This window comes from Lepidochelys olivacea (genome assembly GCF_965140295.1).
Source record: "Lepidochelys olivacea isolate rLepOli2 genome assembly, chromosome: 6".
Taxonomy (NCBI): domain Eukaryota; kingdom Metazoa; phylum Chordata; order Testudines; family Cheloniidae; genus Lepidochelys; species Lepidochelys olivacea.
The window spans coordinates 40,511,054-40,537,815 of NC_140416.1; the positions used below are offsets into that span (position 1 = coordinate 40,511,054).

Sequence of the window (26,762 nt, forward strand, 5' to 3'; positions counted from 1 at the left end):
CTCCTCTTCTGGTCTCTTCAGAACTCTCACCAACAGAAGTTGGTCCAGTAAAAGATATTACCTCGCCCACCTTGTCTACCTGGAGAGCATGTTGACTTACACTGGATTTCTCTTCCATGCTATGATCTGTACAATAATTCAGTTGATTTTTTTCTCAATTAATTCCACACCATTTGTTAATGTAGAACATTAACAGTATTTGTGATTGCTTAATGGCTGGCATGCAGCGACTCAAAAACTAATTCAAAATAAGTCTTTGGATACAAGTATTGTTCTCTAAGATCTTGGTGATGGCTTGATTGGCATATGAATAGGGTACATTAGAGCTAGTTACTGTGTCTGAAAGAAAGCTAAGACGACATGTTGGAAGCAAAACAGGATGGCGTGACGTGGGAATGAGGAGAAGAAAAATAACTACTAACAAATAGTTACTGACTGCTGTTGCAGGAACAGACTTGTCTGCGGGGGAGGGGGGGGAACAAAACAAAAAACCCATAGCCTTTGGGGCTATCCTAGTGGTAATGTTATGTACAGTGCTTTCCTGAATCAGGGCCTAATGTCCCATTGAAGTCAGTGGAATTTAAGCACTCACTTTAATGCTTTGCTGAATGTGATAGACTTCAGCATGTGCTTGAGGTGTTGCTAAATTGTAGCATATATTGCTATATAGGAAGCTTGTGTTCTATTTCTTAGAGCTTCTTGAGAAGAGTGTCACAATTCCCCTAAAAAAATTAGGACTTGCCGCTGTTCTGAGAACTGGTGGGTTCTCTTTGAAAGCATGTAAAACACACAAGAGCGCTGACATGTGCCAAATGAGTCATGGTCTACTGGGAAGGGGGTAGAAACGTGTTGCATGTTGAATAGCTATCCAAGTGTAACTTACTTCCGTTGGTACCAATATGGTGTTGCCACATCTGTGGGTTGTGTATTAATTATATTGAATAAAGAATTCTCAGTTAACACTCTGAGGCGTGGTAGGCTACAATGGGCTGCATTCAACCTGACAGTTGTCCAAGCATTCCTCTGTTCTATCCCGCCCTTTTACTAAACCTTGCATTTCAGTCTTTTATAACTCAATCCTAGTTAACCGTCTACATTCATTGCTTGTGTGTCTGTAAAAGGAACATCCTGGGAGGTAGTTTGGTCTAGTGGATGGGATACGGAACAGGAGAGCTAGGTTGTACTCTTCACTCTGCCACTGACCTGCTGGGTGATGTAGGGCAAGGCACTTCATCTCTCTGTGCTTCTGTTTCCTCTGCCTCATTCATTTAGACTGCAAGTTCTTCTAGGTAGGGAATGTCTCGTTTTGTGTGTCACGTGGTACTCCATATGATTTTATGAAAATATGCTAATGAGTTTGAAATATAAGGTAACTGGAACATGCTTCATGTAAAAGGTCTTTTGTAAGGTATCGTTACAAAGCTTATAATCTACTGAGTTTGTTCATCCTATTTGTATGAATGTATCATTCTTGTATCTAAAACTAGAAATATGAAGTTAACTCTGAGGTCCTATTGTAATTATGCAAAGTGTGGTCTATTAATGGTAGTTTAGAATCTTGATGGAACCCATTGAGTAGGACAATTGGCTGTACATGGTTTATTTACCTTCAAGCCTTCTTGTGGACCTGGGGGCCATCCTGTGGGTAATGAAGAATGAGATCTTACAGTGACATGTGTCCATGTCACCTAATACTGAAATTCATCTTAAATCTGGTGCTTTTCCATTTAGAAGGAGGGGTGGGGATTCAGAGAGACAAAGGATTCCCACCTTGGGCCAAAGCTATAAAAGAGGGTGGAACAGAACAAAGGAGACTGCAGTCATGAGAAATCCTCTAGTTACCACGTGAGCCAGAGACTGCACCGGGGAAAGGATTGGGCCCAGACTAGGAAGGAGTCTAGTCTGTGAAAGAAGCTTATTGGAACATCTCTGAGGGTGAGATTTACCTGTGTTCAGTTTCTTAATGTATTAGGCTTAGCCTTGCGTGTTTTGTTTTATCCATTGTTACTTGGAACCACTTAAATTCAACTTTTTATATTTACTAAAATCACTTTTGCTTATTATTAAATCCAGACTAAGTGACTAATACCTGGGGGAGCAAACAGCTGTGTGTGTGTGTGTATGTGTGTAATATATATATATATCTTTATCAGTGTTACAGAGGGTGCACAGTTTATGAGTTTACCCTGCATACGCTTTATACAGAGTAAAACAGATTCATTTGGGGTTTGGATCCCATTGGGAGCTGGGTATCTGGGTGCTGGAGACAGGAGCACTTCTTAAACTGTTTTCAGTTAAGTCTGCACTTTTGGGGCATGTGGTTCAGACCCTGGCGTGTCTGGCTCAACAAGGCAGGGTTCTGGAAGCCCAAACTGGCAGAGAAAACTGGCTTAGAGGTAATCTCGGCACATCAGGTGACCGTCCCAAGGGGGTTTCTGTGATCGGACCCATCACAATGTGTTTGCACCGTACTAAGCATCCAGAACTAATGTAATACGTAATAAGCCCCTGTGATTGCAAGAAAGATAGAAGTGCTTGAGAAGTGGCAAATGTATTTGCTGTTGTGGGACTGTAACAATGTGGTGGCCTAATATTTAATATGAAGCATATAGAGCATCATGGCAGATTTGGACGAAAGTTTAAATGTTTGGTTATTTCCTATCTCACAAGTGCCTCACAGGTATTATGGAAAAGAAAACATGTCCCAAGCATTCCAAAATGTTCCCATGAATGAAAAATATGAATGAATCTCTGCATGTAAGGTGCTTATTGTCAACGTCAAGTGGAAAATGGATACAAAAAGGAATTTTTTTTTGTTTCTGTGCCGATGCTTAACCTAACAGCTGTTTAAGTTTGCAGTTGATGTTGAAAGAATTTTATGGAGAAGACGTAAGTAAACTAAACCAAAAAACGTGGAAATATTGTCCTTATGCCTGTTAGGGTCTCAATGAAAATTACACCTATATATTATACACCTATATAGACCACTTATGGTTAGAGATGCATTTCTTCTTTTTATATTTCTGCTCTCTTGTGCTTGGTTTAATAAACCCCGCTGGCAAAGGTGGTGTTGATTTTTGTTATACACAATTGTCAATCATTCATAAATTCATGAATGGACTATTTACTTAAAAACAATCTCCTTTACCCTTTTTACCCCACCCCCAAAAATGGAAGTATGGGGTAGGGTGGGAATTGTGTAATTTTAGTAAAAAACCTGTCATTTTGACAAGCAGATATTATGTTCCTGTAGGTGGTCATGCACTATATTAATAAACTATTGATATAAAATTATTTTATATAGTGTCTTGAGTTTAAACTTGTTTAAAGAATCCCCCTCCCAATTCACGTACGCCCCCACCCAGCCATAAAGAAAACGAGTGAAGCTGAAATCCCTAACCCTAAGTTGACTACCCATGCTTTAAAGCTTTTCAATAACTACCTGCCTTGCTTTTACCAAAAAGCTGAACATCATATTAACAAACCGAGGAAGGATGGTACAATGGTTAGGGTGCTAGCTTAGGACTTGGGATACCATGATTCATTTCCTGACTCTTACCACAGACTTCCTGTGTGACTGTCACTTAGGGCTTGTCTATACTTAAAATGCTGCAGCTGTTGCGCTTCAGTGAAGGCGCTACCTATGCTGACAGGAGGGCTTCTCCCATTGACGTAGGTACTCTACCTCCCCGAGAGGCAGTAGCTAAGTCTACAGGAGAATTCTCCTGTCAACATAGCGCTGTCTACACTGGAGGTTAGTTTAGTTTAATTGCATTACTCAAAGGATTTTTCACACCCCTAAGCACCGTGGTTATACTGTCCTAATTTCCTAGTGTAGGCCAAGTCTTAGTTTCTCTGTGCCTCAGTCTCCTATCTGTTAATAGCGCTTCCCTACTTCAGAGATGGTGTGAGGATAAATACAGTAAACACTGAGGTGCTCAGGTACTGTGATAATGGGGTGCTGTATAATGGTACCTACAGTAGATTAACAAAGTGGCTTACCAGAAGGACAAATGGACATAAGCAAGAATATCTGGAATGATTTAAAACTTAGTTTTATATTTTAGTATACTAGTGATAAATTTTTCACTGATGTTTATCAGGGAAATTTAAGAGTATGAATTCAAATGGTTATCTTGCCAGAACATCTTTTTTTAATTTTTATTTGACTTTCTTGTTACAAAAGGGCAAGCAGTGTAATTATTTAATAAATGTATTGCAGAGCCCCCTACAATAGGGCCTCTCTCGTTGATCAGAGTAAAATACTATTTCAGTTTTTAAAATGCAAACCAACAAAAGCTTCTAAGTGCAAGCTTATGATGTAGAGTTCCCCCTGCCTGATATTTCCTTGCCTCCTGTTCATGATTTTACGCATTGGGATTGGCATCCTTCTGTAGAATATGTCCACAAGTTTGTTACACTACTGTAGTGTGTTGCTTCACAGCCCATACAATTACAGTATAAAATAGTAGCTTTAGAAGCGAAGTAATGTGACTCTCTAAGATAATTGTTGGTCTCTGTTATCTGGAAGATACCAAGTCTGCCTCCATTTTTTTCCAACTGAGTGAATTTAAGGTTTGCGAACATGGCTTTGTTGATGATCCTAGAGGCTAACAGATCCTTTCTTTATGCAGAGAACATGAATAAAGCACAACACCATGTCAGTGCAAGCTTTCCTGTGCTGTCCCTATGCCCTTCTGCTACACTCCAGAGGGATAGATAGATGGGAGGGTAGTTCTAGGATTGAGATCTAGTTTGTACAACACCAGCACAATGGGATCCTAGCCAATAACTAGGGATCCTCGTTGCTATGGTAATACAAATAATAAAAAAAAAGTTCACTTTGTCCACTGCTAAGACTGCAGTTGATTGAAAGTTGTGGGTTCAGTAATGTGAACATTTCCTACTAGGAGTTGAACTGAGACCACAAGACCCATTTCAGCCACCGCAAAGTCTTTGTTCATCATTCTTTTGAACCTGCAGAGACTCAGTATATTAAAGATCTATAATGAGGTGTGCACACACAGGTTTCATGCAAGAAACTTAAAATGTGGGAATGACTCTTGTTGTAATCTTAGTGGTCATTCTTTGTCTGCTGTGTAAAAAAGCCAAACAAACGGAAAACAATTAACCATAATAAAAGTGAGAGACCAGGTACTGTTCATGGAACATAGGTAATTTGGGGACCATGAGTGATATCCTCAAAGGGAGATGCATTTGAGAGTTATGTTGGTTACTGTTGTCCTGTCCTGGGCTGCATTCAAACCAGTGACCTAAAAGGGAAAGGTTTTGTATCCCCAGTACCAGCACAATGTAGTCCCATATCTTTCTGATTTTAGTTAACCTGAGAAGTAATATCAAAACATTGGCCAAGTCTACACTAGAAAAATTCTCCGATAATTTCCCACCATTGGCAACATGGGTTGATCTCAATCAGCATTTTCAACATTGGGAGTGCTAGTGTAGATGAGCTGCTAACTGTTCATAGAATTATAGGACTGGAGGGGACCTTGAGAAATCATCTGGTCCAGTCCTCTGCACTCATGGCAGGACTAAGTATTATTTAGAGTCCATCCCTGACAGGTGTTTATCTAACCTGGTCATAAAAATCTCCAACAACCTCCCTATTTATTCCAGTGTTTAATCACCCTGACAGTTAGGAAGTTTTTCCTCATGTCCAACCTAAATCACCCTTGTTGCAGTTTAAGCCCATTGTTGCTTGTCCTATCCTCAGAGGTTAAGAACAACAACATTTCTACCTCCTCCTTGTAACAACTTTTATGTACTTGAAAACTGTTATCATGTCCCCTCTCAGTCTTCTCTTCTCCAGACTAAACAAACCCAATTTTTTCAATCTTCCCTCATAGGTCATGTTTTCTAGATCTTCTATCATTTTTGTTGCTCTCCTCTGGACTTTCTCCAATTTGTCTACATCTTTTCTGAAATGTGACGTCCAGAATGGTACACAATACTCCTGTTGAGGCCTAATCAGTATGGAGTAGAGTGGAAGAATTATTTCTTGTGTCTTGCTTACAACTTTTCTGCTAATACATCCCAGAAAGATGTTTGCTTTTTTGATTCACATTTAATTTGTGGTCCACTATGACCCCCAGACCCCTTTCTGCAGTACTCCTTCCTAGGCAGTCCTTCCCCATTTTGTGTGTGTGCAACTGATTGTTCCTTCCTAAGTGGAGTACTTTGCATTTGTCCTTATTAAATTTCATCCTGTTTACTTCAGACCATTTCTCCAGTTTGTCCAGATCATTTTGAATTTTAATCTTATCCTCCAAACACTTGCAACCCGTGCCAGTTTGGTCCTGTCCACAAACTTTATATGTGTACTTTCTATGTCATTATCTAAATCATTTGATGAAGATATTGAACAGAATCAGACCTAGAACAGATCCCTACAGGACCCCATTCGATAGGCCCTTTCAGCATGACTGTGAACCACTGATAGCTACTCTCTGGGAACAGTTTTCCAACCAGTTATGCAGCTCCATCTAGGTTGTATTTCCCCAGTTTGTTTATGAGAAAGTCATGTGAGATAGTATCAAACGCCTTATTAAAGTCAAGATATACCACGTCTACTTCTTCCTCCCCAGATTGATTTAGAGCTGCACTTGGCAAGGTTCTGTGACATGTTTAAACACATAGGCAACCTATCCATACTAGGGGTCCCATTATTGCTGAAATAGCAGCAGCAAATGTGGGGAATTTTTAGAGGCTGTTCCTTGTGTAAGTAGGCCTTTGCTAACAGAGATACTGCCTTATCTAATGGTTTTTGTACAAAGAAGAGGACTTTATTCCAATGTAGATAACTCTGCCTAAGTTATTTTGTAAGTGTTATAATTAAATAATTCGGTGGCAGAGGGCCCAGATCTTGGAAAAGACTCAGTGGAGCCTACAGTATTACATGCTATTATCTTTCAGCAAACAGGTTAAGCTTGCTCAGAGAGAGCGTTTTACAGGGTTTTAAAGGTGCCTTGTTGAAACATGATGATCTTCTTTCCTTCAATAGCCACTTCCCCCTCCCCCACCTTTTTAAACTTCACAAAAGGTGGAGACAAGCTGGAGAGGTGAAAGGGAGAGGTTAGCCATTCATAAAGCATGAGGGGCTTTAAAGATTGAAGTCTTTCTGATTTCCTCTAGGCAATTGGTTAGTGCTGACTCTCTGGCTAGGATCCAGTTCTCCTTTTTCATAGTTGGACATTTCATGTCTTCAGACTCCTGCACATTCTTGCAAGCTGCAGTATTTGAAGTAAATCAGCATGTTTTTTAAACGCAGTGTAAAACTCTTGCAGTAAAGTATCTATGCCACCTAGCTCAGTGCAGTCAATAATAGGCTAGAATAAATCCTTGTGAAGGAAAACATTGGGAATAGAAAGCACTAGTGCAGGGTCCCTGTGTGAAATAACTCAGGCAGAACTCCCCACCGTACATCCACTCCCCCAGTGCTGAGTGAATGGGAAGATTCCTTCAGCTGGGATGTGGTAATTTTCACTGATAAGTTGCAGGGGGAGTGCCAGTCCATGTTCTGACATTTGAAATGTGAAACGTAATGATGACTCTGAGGCAATAGACAGGCAATTTAACAGCGGGGAGATTCTGTGAAGGTGCGGAGAGAAGGCTGGTATTTGCTGAGCAATTTGATAGGCTATCGTAAGTCTGCACGGGGTTTTTAGAAATGGTCTGGATCCTGAATGGAATGGGAATCGTTTGTAGGACGGGCATGATGTGATTTTGCTTCCAGCTATATATGAGGCATCAGGCTACTGTGTTTCTGCTCATCTTGGAGTCTGGGAAAGCTTGTCTTGGGGAGGCCATAGAGAAGAGAGCTGCAAGAGCCCTTGTCAGAGCACAGGGAGGCACAGATGCAGCTGTGTGGGAGGGCATGGACCCCTTATCCAAGGATTTTCTGATTACTTCCTGTCTATATTAACAGCCCAAATTTCTTTAACAATGTGTGTTTTGCACAAGGGCACTGTTATAAAGTTCATCTAGTGCAATATGTTGTCTCGCAAATCAAGGCTTCTGTTTCACTGCTGCGAGTTGCACAGGCGAAGCTTAATTCTCAAGTCTCTCTCTTCAGCACTGAGAGAGGAGATCCAATGTTGCAGGCTGCTAACTGCATACAGCAAGTGCATTTGTTCTTTTTCCTCCCCATGATGATTTAGCTGGTTGTATATCTATTTTAAATACAGGCAGATTTTCACAGCTGCTAATGTTCTAACTGATCAGTGTTTAGATTTTTTTTTAAAGTATATTAAATATATTTACATTCTCATAGCAAGTGCAAGGGGAGGGATGGCTTCATTAAAATTAATATTAAACAAAACAACAAAGGCAATGTTCATATGCAGTGTCAGAATATCCTGAAGGGAACATGCTGAAGCTGACTAAAGACAGAAAATGCTAAGTTATGCTTAAACTCCATTCTCCTCATTTCACATTCAGATGTGGCTTGTAAAAATCAGGTATTAAGGAGACTGGACCCAACACAAAGGGTTCAGGTTAAAGGAACTCTGGGTTATACTGACAAATTCAAGGAATCTTAGGCCTGGTCTACACAGGGGGGCGAGGGTTGTGAGTTAAGTCAGTCTAAGTTTCACAACTTCAGCTACGTGAATAACATAGCTGAAGTCGATGTACTTAGAGCTACTTACTGTGGTGTCTTCACTGCGGGAGGTCGACTGCTGACGCTTCCCAATCAACTCCACCTACGCTTCTCACTCCGGTAGAATATCAGAGTCGATGGGAAAGCGCTCGGCGGTTGATTTTTTGCGTCTTCACTAGACGCACTAAATCGACCACCCGCAGGATCGATCACTCCAGAGGTAAGTGTAGACGTGCTTTTAGTGTACTGGCTTTGTTTTAACATCTGCTTAAAAGACATTATGAAAGAACAAAAAGGGAGGGGAATAGGATGGGATGATGGATTTATAAATGAAATAGGAATTGTTACTATAAATGATTTTGTCTTCAATCCCGTGCTAAGTATGTCTGGGAAAACTCTCACCAAACAAGTCTAGTTTCTGGGTGTGTCCCCAAAGGTTAGGCCTCTCCGTGACTTAGTGGATCACATTGCATCACAACTGTGAGTAGAACGATGGTTTCTGGTCATTTGTATTTTGTAGCTATAGCTCTCTCATGCCATCCAAGATGATGTGAATCAGGCCTGACTTGTTTCAGAGAAGCAGCCGTGTTAGTCTGTATCTGCAAAAAGAAAAGGAGGACTTGTGGCACCGTAGAGACTAACAAATTTATTTGAGCATAAGCTTTTGTGAGCTACAGCTCACTTCATCGGATGCATGAATTGAGCTGTAGCTCATGAAAGCTTATGCTCAAATAAATTTGTTAGTCTCTAAGGTGCCACAAGTACTCCTTTTCTTTTTACAATTGGAAAAGTTGATTAAAATTGAATTAATTCAAGGCTTTTCACTTGGTGATATAAATCATAATTTAAATTGCCTTGATTTAAATCCGTTCACCCTGCCTTTTGTAATCTCCTAAGTAAGTTGGTTTTAAAAACAGATTTACGTTAAACCACTACAACTGTGTGTATAGACCAGGTCTAAAGCTCGCTGGAACAGCTGTCCTGTGGACTGGAATATGGCAGTATTTGCTAATGCTCAGCAGCAGCACCGATGTCAAGTGTAGGGAAGAGCAAGCATGAGCAACCCTAGCTCTTCCCACACTCTTAAGGCCACCAGGCCTCCTAGGGAGGGAGGCCGTTTTACCATTTCCAGGATCCAGGCCACAACATCATCTCTTTTTACTTTCTCCCCTCATGGAAATGGTCCACTCCGGCAGGGGATTAAAGGGACTATTGCTTGCACGCGCGCACACTCTCTCTTATATGAACCCCCAGGGAAGCCCAACTTACGGGCTGGGTATGAATTAATTTTGACGTATTGTTCTGCCATATTGCTCTAAATGACTGATTATGCTGTTAATTGTTCTCAAGTTTAGTAAAAGAACAAGTAATTTAAGATAAACCTCTCCAGACATTTATTTCCCACTCTCAATTTTTAGTATACCATTTAAATTTAGCGCGATTGATTTTTTTTTCCATATAGAGATCAAAAGGTTTTCAGTGATGCACCGTTCAGGGGAAGGGGGGTTTTATTTCTGCATGTAATAACTTAGTCCCAGAATGAATTAAAGCATATTACTGTACTTGTGCTGAAATATGGCATGGGACAACTGGTGCTGACGTGATCAGTTTAGTGTATGGTAATAATCGTATTACCAAGTACTTATCTCACTAGACAGCAGAGTTACAGATAAGAGTAACACTTTCTAATATTCGCAAAAAGAAAAGGAGTACTTGTGGCACCTTAGAGACTAACCAATTTATTAGAGCATAAGCTTTCGTGAGCTACAGCTCACTTCATCAGATGCATATCGTGGAAACTGCAGCAGGCTTTATATATACACAGAGAATATGAAACAATACCTACTCCCACCCCACTGTCCTGCTGGTAATAGCTTATCTAAAGTGATCATCAGGTGGGCCATTTCCAGCACAAATCCAGGTTTTCTCACCCTCCACCCACCCACACAAATTCACTCTCCTCCTGGTGATAGCCCATCCAAAGTGACAACTCTTTACACAATGTGCATGACAATCAAGTTGGGCTATTTCCTGCACAAATCCAGGTTTTCTCACATCCCCCCCACCCCCATACACACACAAACTCACTCTCCTGCTGGTAATAGCTCATCCAAACTGACCACTCTTCAAGTTTAAATCCAAGTTAAACCAGAACATCTGGAGGGGGGGGGGTAGGAAAAAACAAGAGGAAACAGGCTACCTTGCATAATGACTTAGCCACTCCCAGTCTCTATTTAAGCCTAAATTAATAGTATCCAATTTGCAAATGAATTCCAATTCAACAGTTTCTCGCTGGAGTCTGGATTTGAAGTTTTTTTCTTTTAAGATAGCGACCTTCATGTCTGTGATTGCGTGACCAGAGAGATTGAAATGTTCTCTGACTGGTTTATGAAACCCCTCCAACGCATTATTAAGGATCTACAACCTATCCTAAAGGATGACCCAACACTCTCACAAATCTTGGGAGACAGGCCAGTCCTTGCCTACAGACAGCCCCGCAACCTGAAGCAAATACTCACCAACAACCACATACCACACAACAGAACCACTAACCCAGGAACTTATCCTTGCAACAAAGCCCGTTGCCAATTGTGCCCACATATCTATTCAGGGGACACCATCACAGGGCCTAATAACATCAGCCACACTATCAGAGGCTCGTTCACCTGCACATCCACCAATGTGATATATGCCATCATGTGCCAGCAATGCCCCTCTGCCATGTACATTGGTCAAACTGGACAGTCTCTACGTAAAAGAATAAATGGACACAAATCAGATGTCAAGAATTATAACATTCATAAACCAGTCGGAGAACACTTCAATCTCTCTGGTCACGCAATCACAGACATGAAGGTCGCTATCTTAAAACAAAAAAACTTCAAATCCAGACTCCAGCGAGAAACTGCTGAATTGGAATTCATTTGCAAATTGGATACTATTAATTTAGGCTTAAATAGAGACTGGGAGTGGCTAAGTCATTATGCAAGGTAGCCTGTTTCCTCTTGTTTTTTCCTACCCCTCCCCCCCCCAGATGTTCTGGTTTAACTTGGATTTAAACTTGAAGAGTGGTCAGTTTGGATGAGCTATTACCAGCAGGAGAGTGAGTTTGTGTGTGTATGGGGGTGGGGGGGATGTGAGAAAACCTGGATTTGTGCAGGAAATAGCCCAACTTGATTGTTATGCACATTGTGTAAAGAGTTGTCACTTTGGATGGGCTATCACCAGGAGGAGAGTGAATTTGTGTGGGTGGGTGGAGGGTGAGAAAACCTGGATTTGTGCTGGAAATGGCCCACCTGATGATCACTTTAGATAAGCTATTACCAGCAGGACAGTGGGGTGGGAGTAGGTATTGTTTCATATTCTCTGTGTATATATAAAGCCTGCTGCAGTTTCCACGATATGCATCTGATGAAGTGAGCTGTAGCTCACGAAAGCTTATGCTCTAATAAATTGGTTAGTCTCTAAGGTGCCACAAGTACTCCTTTTCTTTTTGCGAATACAGACTAACACGGCTGTTACTCTGAAACTTTCTAATATTACTTCTGGTATTACCAGAATTGTCTTTTTTGTTTTGTTTTTGGTCTAAAGTTGTTAATGTACCATTGACTAAGGCCCCGACCTTGCAAAAGAAACATGTAGGCTATGGGGTCATTCCATAAGGCTTTCTGTGTAGGATTCAGATGTTGACATTTAATCTTCATTAAACATGCAGCCTCCTAGATTCTCTTTGGATTGATTTGTTCCATGACATTTGAGGAGTACCATTTTAATAATATCTGAATAACAAAAAAACCTCACTTGATTCAGTTTATTTTCCATTTTTTTATGCCTCCAATTGTCTGACATTACTTCAGCACTAATTTTTGTGGTGTTGATACAGCTTTCCCACAAGAGTAAGTAATTTTAAATGATGTCCTTGCTAATTAAAAGAGCATTAACAAATGTGATTGAATCTTCTGACTTCACACTTGAAGCATAGATATTGATGTTACAAATACTGCTTGTGAATTCTTGTTTTTAAACTCAGTGACTTATTATTTCCATATAAGCAGATAAGAACATCTGTTGACTGCAATGTATACACAGAGTCCTTTTTTGTTGCAGAAAATTTTTCTTCTATAACTAAAATTCTGTTGACTTTGTATTCATTTGGGAGATAAAATTTAGTCCTGTTTTTTCTGTCGAAAACGTTCTTATTAATTGCTTTTTATGTTGATATCTGTGTTTCAGCTTGCTGTTAAGCATTGTTCTTCTGGAGGAAAGCATTTGGAGTACTCACCAGAAATCTAATCCTTTAAGAAACTGGTTATACCATGTTCATGAGCTAAGATGGCACATGTAACACAGAAGTAAATTCCAATATGAACATTGCCGTATTAGCAACTTGAAAACGCAGTGAAACTCTGTGTAGTAAAATCAGTTGTTTTTCCACGGAACAACTTTGCTCTGACTGGAGATTGACTCCATAATATAGGAGCAAAAGTTTCCATATTATAATGTGTCGAAACAATCTGAGTCTTTCTGCTTTGCTATGAATGGAGTTTCATTAAAAGTAGACTTCAGTATATAACACATTTTGGAGGTTTGGTGGAAAAAACTACGAGTGTTTAAATCTCAGTAGTTTTGACTCAGTTGGAGTCATGAGTTCTTGATATTTCTGAAAATCAGGCCCTTATAGCTGTAAAAATTTTCATTCTGTCCTCTACTTTGTTGAGACTATTGGTTTCAACTGGATACGGTGTCCTGTTCCTATCCTAAACTGTTTAGTGTTACCATGCACTGTTAAACAGCTGTCACATTTTACCTCAGAAGTGGCTGTATTCAAATCATGAATGAAATGACTTGTGTGTGTGTCTGTATGTATATAAAGGGCATTTTGGATAATATGCACTATCTAAACATTATTACTGCCATCCCAAATTATGAAACTATTAATAATAATTTCAAGAGCTATGTTGCATGGATATTGTTTTAGGAGACCCTACCAAAATAACATGAATTGTGGTGGTCTTGTATAATTTGTTATCCACTGGTAATTCCTCTGGGTCTCCCCTCCTTCCCCTTTTCTTTTGCCAAATTCATAAATGCTTATTTAGTTAAGCACTGGAAGGGGATGTGGAGTCATCTGGAAAAGGAATGGCCTAGCCTGGGTGTGTGAAATGCATGCATTCATGGCAATTTGAAAAATGCAGGGGAGGAGGAGAGTAAAAGTTGCCGCCTCCTGTGGAGCAGACAGCTGACAATTCATGTATCTGATACTTTTATTTACTTTTCTACACAAGAAGAAAAATGTACACCCACAGCAACTGCAACATCCCATGGTACCCAAGCTGTTGCTGAGATACAAAGCACCTTTATAAACAGACTGTAGAGCTCGCCAATAAAGCACCTCTCATTTGACTCCATGAATTTAATGAGGGAGTCTGGACTGGGGTTCATGTTTTAGTCACTTTCACAGCTGGGTTTGTGTTACATCTTATTCTGGTCTCCTGTATTCTTGATTTACACTGGTGTAATTCTGTCAGTTGCAGAGGGGGAATTCTTGATTTGCCCAGGTGAAATCAGACCTGGGCAAACATCTTGGTGAAAGAGGCAATTGCCGGTAAATGCGATGTTGCACAGTGTATATGAGAATTATTTGCTGTCATTCTGGTAGTGCTCTGTGCGCATGTGTGTGGAAGTTAAGGAGCAGGGGAGCAGCAAACCAGCAACTGGTTATTTATCCATTGGGTGAGCAAAGAAAGCCTGATATAAATTCCATCAAGTGCCAGTTTGATCTCTTTCTCTGTGGCAAAAAATAGGATAGTTTTTCAATAACCAATTTGTGATTTCAGCAGGCCTAGTGGCCTTGTAACATACTTGGATGTTTAGTATAAATAGAGCTACTTTTTTCTTTATGAACTATGACTAGATGTTGTGGCCTGACAGTTGCACGAATAACATGGACATTACTTGTAGTGTTTTCAGGAAAAAGCTACTTGGTATATTGAGGGTATATTTTAATGTACATTATATGGAAGCTGACATGTTTTCATCTCCTATTTTGGCACAAGGCAGGGCACAAGCATCTTGGAGGTATATTCCCTCATGAAATGACCTTTGTGCCTGCCAGCCCTCAGAGACTCTGGAGACTTCCTTTGCTCCTTAGGAGCCTGCACCTGTTAAAGTTAGTGCCAAGTCTCCTCTTGAGAAAAACAGTGAAAGAGTTGGCTCTGGCCATGGAAACTGCTTTTGATTCTTCAGCAGAATACGTTTCTTTTGCTGCCACGAAATGGCTGATAAGGGATTTGTGCCACACTCTTCTGTAGGGTGGTATCTGAGTGAGCTCAGCTGTTTTATTTCCAGAAGTAGTGGCTCTGCTTTTCAGGTGGAGAGTTTCAAAAGTAGCGATGGTGCAGGCTATAAACACATGCTTGTAGAATTCCGCAACTGCTCATGGCCTGTAGTTCTTGCTCCCCTGGCTGATGAGCCCTTCAACTTCTGGCTTTGTCAGTGTTTCTGGTTTTATTCCATCATAGGATTCTGCTTCAGAACAAATGCTCATCTGGACTGGCTGGACTTTTATGGAGCCAGGATCTCAACCTAAACAGGTCTAATATAGATATAGAAGATCCTGGCAATTTTTTTTTTTCTGACTATAGCCCTTCGGTACCAAACAGATACCATTCCCAGTGGTTGAAATAACAGACTACCCTCTGGTCTGGTTTTAATTGCAAATAGGGTGTGTGGAATGACAAGAAAAAATAAATGACATCCATGTATTTATTGGCTAAAGGAGAGATGTACTTGTTTGTGTATTGCTGATATGAGACGCACCTCTGTCTGTACTCAGATGCAGGAACATCTGGTGGTTCTAGGCCGACTATGTCTTCCGCACATTTTGTGGAAATAAGAAGGCATGTAACTTGCATTGTTTAGGTGATAGGTGTTGCTGTGCATTCCATAAGGAAAGAAAGTTTTCTCAAGCTTGATGCCAGAGTGAGGCTTTGCTCTGATTTGGAAGACCGATGATGCAAGGGAGAGTGGAAGAAAGTTGCAGCTGTGGTATTAAGTCGTCTTTACACTTTAAAAAAAAAAAAATTAAAATTGAAGGGCAGTAAAAGTGGGAAGTAAAAAATAAAAAGGTTAAATAATAAAAATTAAATTTGGCAGCTGTTAGTTTAAACTAATACTTGTCAAATCAAATTCTTGATTCTGGCCATGTTCTCTCGCTTTTACTCAGGTTGAGTAGTACCTTACTTCATGAGTAGTCCCACTGATTTCATGATAGGCATGCAACTAATGTGTGGTGGCTTTTTTCCTATTCACTCCACTACTCATGGAGCAAAGTGCTACTCAGCGTGAGTTGAGGTTGGTAGAGTTTAGTTTGCCACTTACTGCCAATATAAAAACAAGAAAGAATTGGTCTGCATACCGATCATGTAAGCACTTGCTGCTTGCATGCATGTGCTTATGGGCTAAAAATGAATTATACTTAAAACTATTACCTCAAGGACTTTTATAGGTTTTGCAGAAAATATGACTGCGGTAGAGCTGGGGCATGTTTCTGCTTTTCTTTTCAGCTGCTCCAAAAGCCACACTTGCCTGAAGGTCTTTATTTTATCAAGTCTCAGTGCATGTGTTTATTTATTTTAAAAAAAACAACAGACATTACGGTATGAATATTTGAACACTGGGTGGTCACATTTTTTACAGGCAGTGGTTTCAGAGTGGTTTTAGTTACATACATCAAGAGTGTGTGTGTAAGGAGTCAGTAAAATCAGGACTGGAGAAAATAGGTTTCTAATAGGTTTTCCCCTCCTCTCTTTTGTAACTTCAAGATATATTTTCCCCCTTCTGGTTGTCAGAAGAAAGCCTTTGGTATCAATCCTTCATGATGCGCTATATTTTTAGATCACCACACTGTGAAAGTTTAGCCTGCAAACTCCTACAGATACCACAACATTACACTGGAAAAAGCTTTTTCTATTATCTCAGCAGCTGATCTGTTTAAATTTACTTCATGTTCTAAATTGTAACATTGCTTATCTTTTGACCCATTTGTGTGTTCTTCTTTCCCAGGGATATCAGTATGAACAATATCACAAAGCTACCAGAGGATGCATTTAAGAACTTTCCTTATCTTGAAGAGCTGTAAGTATTTTGCATGTAAAGTCAGGGCTGTTTTTACAGTGCTGTGGGGTGGTTGTGCAGTTAACCTGAAAATGGGTGGGAAAGCAAATTGTGGTGTTAGGATGAGCTGTGAACAGAGAGAGCAATTATACCTTTAAAAAAAGACTTATATATGTTTGGAAGCCAGAGTGGTTAATGCTAGTAATGAGAGACTTTTTACAGTAATTATTTTAATCATGACTACAGTGGTGACACATACTAATTATAGTGTTATCCAAAGATAACATAGGAGAAGTGTAATTGCCATTGTTTCCAATGGAATTACAGTATAGTTATTGCACAGCTTCCATAAATACATTGTTTCAGTTATTGTGCAGTTAACTCCCATTACTCCTATAGGTGACAGAGGCAGCATGGTGTAGGTCAGGATGTATTTGAAAAGAAATAGAGGCCTTGTGTTTACAACCTCTTTTTTATAATTCGTTCTTAGTTTTAGCAGTGCATCTTCCCTTATCCTGTCTTCCCCCCTCCACACATCGCTCAGCTACCTCACATCCAGTCTCGTCATTAGGCCCCAGTTCAATAAGTCTCTCAAGCATGATCCTAACTTTATGCACATTAGTATTCCTGCTGACTTGAATGGGCTATTCACTCACGGAAGTACTCTGCTGAATTGGGGCCTTAATTTAGAATTCTGAGCAGCAGCTGAAGCCCCCCGTAAAAATGAAGCAAAAAAGTTATGATGTAGATTCTATTTTCTATTCTAAATATTTCTAATAATTTTTGTGTTTCAACAGGAAGAGGGACAAGCCTTTATCTTAGTCAGAATTACCACTTCAATAACAGTAATAAATTGCACTTAGCCACTATTTGTCTTGGTTTCCCCATCTGTTAAAGGGGGATAATGCTACTCACCTTTTGCAAAGAGCTTTGAGGTGTTCTAATAAAAAGCAATATACAAGTGAAATTTCTATTGCCCCCTTGATTATGAATTGCTTAATAATTTCAGTCTTTAAAAGTGCTTTGAGATGATAAATATTGTTAACCTTGTCAGCGATTTTGTCTAGACTGGGAAAGAAAATTGAATTTCAAAATGTATTAACTAAAATCCCCTTGGTTAAAATGTTTTAAATACATTTTTCAAACACAACTCATTTTCCCCATTTAGAAAATGGCCTTGTGAGGTAAGGAAGCATTATCCTTACTTCACAGATGAGGAATGTAAGGCACACAGAGGAAAAGCCATTTGTACAAGAACATATAACACAGTGAGTCAGTAGCAGAGCTAGGAATAGATTGCAGATCCTTTGGCTCCCAGTGTCCTACTCCAACTGTTGCATCACACGTTTTCCCTGGTAGGGTTGAGGTATTGTGCAAAAATGTGGAGACGGTGATGCAGTGCGTTTTGATTTCACTATAAAAGTACACGTGACCCCAAGATTTTCACTGTGTCTTGTACATGATTCTGGTTCAGGTCAATAGTCCTGTAAAGCAAAGATGAGTTTCTTCATCCCAGGCTAACTGTAAATGAGATTCCTTATATTAATGTACTCAGAAGAACTGTCCTCTCCCATCAGGCTCTGGACACCCCTATGTCAATAAAATCTAGAACTGTTTAGTGAAGTAATATAGTTGCTTTCAAGATTCCAGACAGTGTTCTTTCCCACACCGTAATTTTTAAAATGTAGCAGTGCTACACTGAAAATGGAACAGTTTAAGAAAAGTTTGTGCCATGGCAGGAGGTGCCGACTACATGCAAAATTACAGGGTTAGGAAGGCTCAGCTGGCTCAGGATTTAGATTGTCTGACCCCTCCCTAAGTGCTTTATAATAGATGTAAATGTGTTTCTGGGTTTTGTGTGTTTAAGTTTCCAATGTATCTTATTTGTTTTGTTTTCTGTCCAGGGTTCTTTCTCAAATTCCTCATTTGTTCATATTTCACACTAAATTTAAAAACCAAAAAACCCACCTTCACACAGACTGTGGGATCCTTCAGTTTTTCCCTATAAGTAATGAAGCAATAAAACCTAACTGGGTGGGTGTGCACTTCATTATGTAATCTCCATAAACCTGGGGTGTGTCATGAAGTAAGGAGAAAAAAGGCAGAGCCTTCAGCCACCATATACTAGTGCTTTATTGCTCAAGAACCATACTCTACAAAGTATCTCATTGCAAACTGTAATGCTGGAATTTGGAAGGGGAAAAAACCAATCAGACCTGGCTTTAAACTAGGCTGTAGTTCTGAACATCTGGATGTTTTAAATCCTTGCTAGCGTGGTTATTTGATGTATCCAAATAAACAACTCAAAAATTAGAATAAAATTGGTATTTGTCAAACATTATTTCTGACACATTCATACCTTTGTTGCAAAAGAAACAATCCTAGAGTCCTTTTTATGTGCGAGTCACGTAGGCCCAAGAGCTGAGGTTGTTTTTTTTAAGGCTATTCCGTTCCTTGCTTTGCATGGCAATGGGGCAGGGGGGAGATGCGCACCCCCACTCCACAAGCAGCAACCATTTTAGCTATATCACCACTCTATCCCTGTCCCAAAAAGCACCCATCACCATTACTGTACCATGGGAATCAAGAGTGCAGCATCTGCAATCCCCAGAAGCACTGAAACTAAAACCTGCCCAACCTATTCAGTCTAACCTATCACTGATACAAGAAGACTCCACCCAAGGAAAAAAGCCCCAAGGTGATCAACACCGAACAGGCAACTGCTGCATATTCTGTACCTCTCAGATGCCACAGTGACTGGTAGAATTGCATCAGCTGACAACCAGTTACCTTAGACTTGTACAGGTGAATGCAAGGTTGTTCGTTAATGTGAGAATCGTCTATGAACTGATCACAAGGTTCCTGACCTGGCATGCATCATAAAAATTGGGTTTGATGATGAAGCCAAACCGGCAGAAGCCCCAGCCAGTCTCTGTGAGATACCTAATACATCGTGGGTTTAGAGTGGCCAAGAGTGGATGCTGTGTGATCATAATTTCATCCAGTTTACGATAACAAGCAAGAGTCTATCTCCAAAATAAAAGTATTTGAGTCTGTTCAGCTGGAATGTGACTGCAGTGGCAACAAATCATGAAGACTCTTCTAACTTATATATCAGACTTACTCATTTGTCAAGAATTTAGCCACATTTCTAGAAGAATTAGTCAAGCTTCAGCTGAGATTCATTGTCCTGGGAGACTTCAAATTCCATGTAGAAAAATAATCTGACATAATAGCCCAAGATATGCTATGAGCCATGACTGACCAGGGTTTTGCCCAGGCCGTCTCAGACTGCATGTGCAGCTAGATGCATGCCTGACCCAGAACTTAGAAGCACTGACAGCATACCATACTCCTGGAAGGGCCACCACCAGCACTTCTCAAGAGGTACCCATTCTTTCCCCTTCAGTGAACTGATTCTTCCCTCAGAGCCACCTGGACATTTTCTGTGACCAGAAGATCTTGAAAGGGACAAGCTCCTCATCTAATAAATGTAGTTGTTGATGAATTACTGAAATATTACCCAACTGCTGACTGAAACCATCAATGAACTAGTCCCAAAATAACCACTTGTCTTGCAGGTCCCTGTGGTTCTCTGATGACCTATATAAAATGAAGCAAGAAAACAGCTTACAGGAGTACCAATGGCACAAAATATGTTCCACACCAGTCCATGTAGTGCTGAGGCCCACCTCTAGGCAAATGCTGTAAGCCATAAAAGATTCTTTATTTCATACGCAGTTGTGCTAGCTGATAACTGACAGCTGAACTGGTTTGTGGAGCAATCTAACTAATCCACTGGAAGGTCTAAACGTGCTTCTAGGACCAAGTGCAGCTTGCTGCGGAAAAGAGGTCCACTTCAAAAACAAAACCAGCAAGATCTTAGAGAGCCTTGTTGAATGAAAACTGAACTGTTACCCTGTGGGACTCCTTGCCACAGGAGGAGCGGCAGAGGCAAAGCCTGATGAGCTCTAGGTGTGAGATGCACCTTTTCTTTGCTAACTCAGTTCTTAGGAATGACCTCCTTAAAACTGACCAAAACCCATCTTTGCACCTCCTCGCAGAGAGGAATGATGAGGGACCTCTCCTTTTTGATATGGGCATTCATTCTTTCGATTTGAAAGGTGCTTCATAAATACTTAATGAGCAGGACCTCATTGTGCCAGATAAATCCAAACAAAAGGGCATTTTTTTAGGTCCTCAGCTTGCCCCCCTGCCATTTTCGGATGTTTGGAGCAAGAGGACCAAGTGGCCAGCTTGGAGAGTGGAAAATTTCCATGGGCACTAGTGACAAAACCGGGCGCAGCACTGCCATAGAGGAAGTAGAGTGGAGGCGTGCAGGAGGCAACAACTGCACTTCTGCAGAAGTCGGGGTCCCCAGATGGCAGGTAATCCCCCATCTGTGCAGCTCCTAAGCCATGGAGGAATGGAGCTCTACTCTAATCGGTCTTAGGAGCTCTGGATGGCAGCTGCTGCCTCCTGCTGCACAGCTCCTAAATCATACAGGAATAGAGCACGACTGTTACAGGGCTTCAAAAGCTCTCCATGCAGGAGACTTCCCCTGCAAATATCCTCCTGCTGTTCCAAAAAGACAGTGCTTCAGCCCCACCTGCCGCTGCCTGCCTTCTGCTTCCTCGGTTTTGCAACACCTCGGTTTATCCCACCATCTCACAATCTAGTAAATTGCCAAATAACGTCACAGGATTTTATGATGCCTCAATGGAGGCGGATAGATGCATAATTTAGGACCCTGAGCCTTGCTGGGGGAATAACAAAAGGAGTAAGGTTCATTTGAAGCAGCTATTTTCGTTGCGTTAGGGAAGTGGATAGTTTGAAGGCCTGTCAGATTTTAAACAGGATCCTTTTTTAAATGCTAAGATGACTATTAACAATATTAAAAGAAGACGCTTAGTGCTAGGTATGTAAAAGCTTATCTCCTAATTAAAGGTGCAGTCAACATCACTAAGTATCTGATCTGCAAGCCCAGTCCATTGGTATTTGATGATTAAATGACATCCTACATGCAAATAATCACAGGTACGAATAGGGTAGGCCCAACTAATTCTCAGCTGAAAATCAGCCTCTGGGTATATGTGCTGTAGCTGCTGCTGTTCACCCCCCCCCCCCCCCCCCCCCGCCCCATACATTTACTGCAGAGAAGCTCACAGTGCACTTTATCATATGCCTTGAGGATTCTTGCAATATTTATAAATGTTGTTGTAAAACTTCTCTATCTCGCTGTAACTGATACTCATCTGGAAGTAATTTGCAAGTGACTGAAACTGCAGCGGTCAAAGTCGCTGAGGAGCAGACCACCAAGGCTTTTGCCACAGCAGTTAATGAGGTATATTCTCTACACAATGTTAACATTAACATGCTACATCCCTGAACTTGATATGGAAACTTAAAATCCTGGAAGAATTTGGCCGCAGTTTCCTGACCAAACTTATAAAGTATTTATAGACGGCTACAAGAGCAATGCAGCTAGATACTACAGTGTTTTTGAAAAGCATAAACCGTTTGCTAATACGAATTCTTAACTAAAAAATCGGGCTTAATGATGTCCTGATGCATTTCTACGTGATTTGTTAGTTCCTTCTGATATTTAACCCCTCTTTACAGTGGCATGCAGGGTTTTAGCCATGTGATTTCCACTGACTTTGTTTGTTGCATGACTTACCAAATTAACCCAAGTACTCTAACCCATCAGTTCTTCAAAAGGCTTTTCATTTTCAGGATATGTAACTGCAGATAATTTTATGGTGTGAATGCAGAGGCTTAACTTATTCAAAACAGAATGTCTCCTTGACTTTATGACCTTTAGTTTGTTTTCATTTCCAGTTTCAGTTTTTTAAACCTCTGGCTCCTTATTTACCCTGGGAGGGTGTGTAATTTTAAGTGATAAGATCCAGCACACCAGTTCCTTATCCGTACATGAGGGCTGGTAGGGGAGAAGTAAGTGCCCCTGGTAGGGAATAGTTAATTTAAGCCGCTTGTCCTGCTGCTTCTCTCTGGGGAGTTTGTGCCTCATGTCCATATTTGCCATAGTAATTTATTAATTTTTTGTTTTGCTGGGTCAAAATAGCATTTGGTCCTGTATACGAAACATGCTCTAAATCCACTCAACTGTAGCGTGGGGGCGTATATTCTAAACATTGCCTTAATGTATTGGGAGAATGCTCTCTCCGCTGCAAAATTCATGAACTCTCCAAAGAGCAAGGGGGGGAACTATTTTGTCCAGCAAGGAGCACTGAGACTTCTTGAAGAGTTGAGAGATACCGGGGCTTTTGAGGTTATGGGTGGGGACAAAATGAGAGATCCAGTAAGTGGTGGGAGATATTGCTCCTTAAAGGTTGAAATTTGTTAGACTTGAATCTCCAAGGCAGTCCTAAAGGGATTATTTTGCTTCTAGTCTCATCCTGACCAAATTGCAGGGTGCTATTCCATAAAACCATTGTGAACCCAACACAGCCAGGCTGTGAGCAGCTCTGGCCATATAATATATATTTTGTAGATATATATATATACTAAGGCAGAAACAGCTTAAATGTCTTCACCAAGGACACATGTTGTATGTCTACACTGCAGTGTAAGCCCCGGATTAGTGGGACTTGTGTCAGCTGATCCATGTTGGGAAACCCTGGCTTTAAGAGTCTAGATTGTACTTTAACCCTTTTTCTAATCTGTGCTCAAACCTAGGCCTCTGGTGTTCCACACTGTAGTGTGCAAACCCGAGTCAAAGTAACCACAGCTGAGTCCCTAGCATTTCCCCCACTCCCAAAATGTGGCTGCTCTAGCCCTAGGACCATGGTGCACTGGGAACACTTTACTGTTGGCTCTGCATGTTACGGGAAGTTTGAAGCAGCTCACTTTGCAACTTGCTCGGTTTGCTCTCCATTGCAAGCCCAGGATTCTCTCCGATAGTGTGCTTGCAGATTGGAGATCAGAAGAGAATGGGTTAATACTGACCTGAGCTGCTGCCATTTGCAAAGGGAGGATGGCAGCTTCTGTTTTCCATAGAACGTTTTGCAGATTGTTGGGATAGAGAGGACTAAGGAAGTTGTCCCATGGAACTGTAGGATATTTCCGGCAGACTCCTGGGACCCAAGTCAAGCGGAGCTGCGTCTACACTGCAAAATAATAGGGCTCAAGCCCTGGGTCCCAGCTTAACTTGAGCTCAGCCCCTCCAGCCCTGCAAGGTTCTGGGAGTCTCGGTCCGAGTCCTGGGTTAGTGCAGTTGGAGTGTAGATGCAAGGGGCGGGGGGAGGGTTAGGCTTGAGCCTGGGCTAAAGCATGTTCTCACATTGCAATGAAGACATACCCATGGTGAGTTGGTGGAGAGCTGAGAATATAACCTGGGATCTCTGTCTCCAGGTTGCATGTGGTAACCATTAGATCACTGACCTGTGAATGTGAAAATATTGAGAAGTATATCATGTTCAATAATACAACTATTGGGGAAAACAATGGACAGTGACATTACACTTGTGCATAGGTGCTGACTTCCCCTCTACCCGGTGGGTGCTTGACCCCTCCTGCCCCTGCACTGCTCTCACCCCACCCCCATTCCACCCCTTCCCCAAAGTCCCCACCTCCATTCCACACCCCTCCCCCAAGTCCCTGAACCTGCCCTGCCTCTTCTCCTCCCCCTCCCTCCTAGAAAGTCCTAAGCTCTGCCAAACAGCTGTTAGGCGGCAGGGGGTGGGAAGTGCTGGGAGGGAAGGAGAGGAGGAGCGGGGACGCGGCGCGCTCGGAGGGAGGGGAGGAGGGGGGGAGCTTGGCTGCCGGTGGGTGCGGAGCACCCGCTAATTTTTCCCCATGCACTTGTGTACATATGCTCCTCGACAAATAATATTCATGGCCAGTCCATATACTGTGAAATATAACCAGCTTCATCACCAGTACCAACTTAGCTAAGGAATACAAAATCTTTTATGGAGCAACTCTTAAATTTGTATCCATAAAGGCCAAATTAGACTAAGACTTCTCCAGTTATAAAATATGTAGGGGTTAAGGGAATTGGTTGATGCATTGAAGCTGTTGGTGAATTATTAGAATAGGACAAGTGAGGCCTTTCTCCTTTTTGTAAGAGTAGGGGGGAAGGCTGACCTCTTGTTTTGAGATGGGCAAATGGAGCAAGAGATATAAAAGTAACAGTAATTTACCAGGGAAGGGAGAATGAAGAACTGCTTGAATGTTTAATTGCCTCTGTGCAATTTACTGCACTAAATGCTCTTGGTCGGAATTAACCATCTTGTTTCTGCTTTAGAATTTTCTGAGCATTGCATTTAATAGACGGTGTTTGTTTTGGGAACAAAAGAACTAATTAAAATGCACGCTGACAGTAGAAAATGAGGTGTGTGGTGTTTCGCCTTAGGGTTGCAGTCAGGGAGTATCTGCAAAGGAAAAGACTAGAGTTACTTTTTCCTCTTGGCTGTAGCTGAAGATGACCACCTGGCTGAAATTTCACAGCTGTTTGCATTCATAGTATCGATTTCAGTGTGTAATTTAGATGCCCCTTTTGTTCCTATTTCTTCATCAGCACTAAGCTGCAGTCTCCTCCCTTTTTGGTTATCAGTTTGGTTTTACAAGTAATAGTGTGTGGCTTTTATATCAAGGCCACCAGGGCTGAGCTCTGCTAGTATGAGAAGAAGCCTGGGCTGGAAGAGGCATCTTTCTGGGCCCCTGGTGGAAGATGTGTTTCATCTGAAAGTAAGCAAATGTGACTTTTAAATGGGGTGGTTTAGAATAGCATTAGCACACCCTTTTTAAAGTGGTATTGTTTAAAGTGGTGATAATAAAAAGATGAATAATTCTTCCCTCACTAACATAAAGATAGAGGATCCCAGAATTCAGAATGGGAAACCAGAGACAAAGAGCCTGTCAAGTCTGCAAAAATAAGGCCTTGTCTTCACTAGGAAAAAAGATGTGTGTGTTGTAGTCACGTCCTAGTGAAGACAAGGAAGTTTGTAGCATTGGCAAGTCTAGAGACACACCTGGGGATATAGCCCAGGCTTCAGCTTAACCAGCTAGCACATGGTAAATGTATACATTGCCTTGTCTAGCCTAGAGTCTTGGAATGTGTCTCACACATACCTTTAAATTCTAGTCAAGGCAAACCCTTGGGCAAAGATTTCCCAGTAGGATTAACCACGACCAGTTAACTAAGTTTCTAAACATCACTGGCTTTGTCCACCCTAGGTGGTGGTGAAAAACATATTGGCCGACCCATGTTAATTAATCACTTCCTGTCTAAATGAGCCTTAAATGAATGTGTTCTAGCTGAACTCCAACCCTGCCAATGTAAGAAGAGGATTTTTGTATTCTGGAAACCTCTAACAAAGCTCATAACTCCTATGTTTTCCTTTTTTCAAGAGAAAATGCTAGTGAGCTCAGTAAACTGTATTATTTTGGGAGGGTGGGAAAGTCTTTTTAAAATTCCCTTATGGTTCTTGTTTTGACAAGTTAATTTCAACCTCCAAGTGACTGTGTATGAGGCCCCTAGTATTACCTAAACTAGTTACTCTGCAGCATGGTCTTTTTGAATTCCCTCTTTCAAGATCCTTTCTTATGCTCATCTCTTTTGTATGACTGAGTCTTCAGCATACAAATACCTCTTTGGCATTATTTGAAAACTATCTGGCTCAGCTCAGTGTCCTGGAGGTAGCACTATGTGTTGTTAAGCTGAAGACCCCCTTATGATACTGGATTTAGTTGTTTTCCTGAGCCAACAGGATGGGGCTGCCCTGAAGCATAAGATAGATAAGAAATTTCTTGAGGCTTTGTGGAAGCCTCAGCAGCTCCTAGTCTAATTCTCTACAGCTGTGGGTCCCAAAAAACCAACATGTGGTGCAGTCTGCCCCCATTTTGTTATTGGGGATGGAGTAGGAGACCACTTGATTTGTGAGCGCACATGCACAAAAATAGTTAGCTTCAAAAAGCCACTGATAAGTCAGAGTAGAATTGGCACTCTCTGTATATGGGCAGTAGCCACATAGTCCCTGTGTACACCCTCTTTAAGAAAGATTGC

At 41.2% G+C, this 26,762-nt stretch overlaps 1 protein-coding gene across 2 annotated transcripts in view; it reads left to right on the top strand.

The window, feature by feature from the left end:
* LGR4 (leucine rich repeat containing G protein-coupled receptor 4) overlaps nucleotides 1-26,762 on the top strand; it is a 122,666-nt gene that overhangs the window by 40,906 nt on the left and 54,998 nt on the right. For both annotated transcript variants that reach the window (XM_084630603.1, XM_084630602.1), the window contains exon 2: nucleotides 16,682-16,753. In XM_084630603.1, the coding sequence (XP_084486729.1) occupies nucleotides 16,682-16,753 (72 nt within the window). The remainder of the gene's footprint in view (nucleotides 1-16,681; nucleotides 16,754-26,762) is intronic.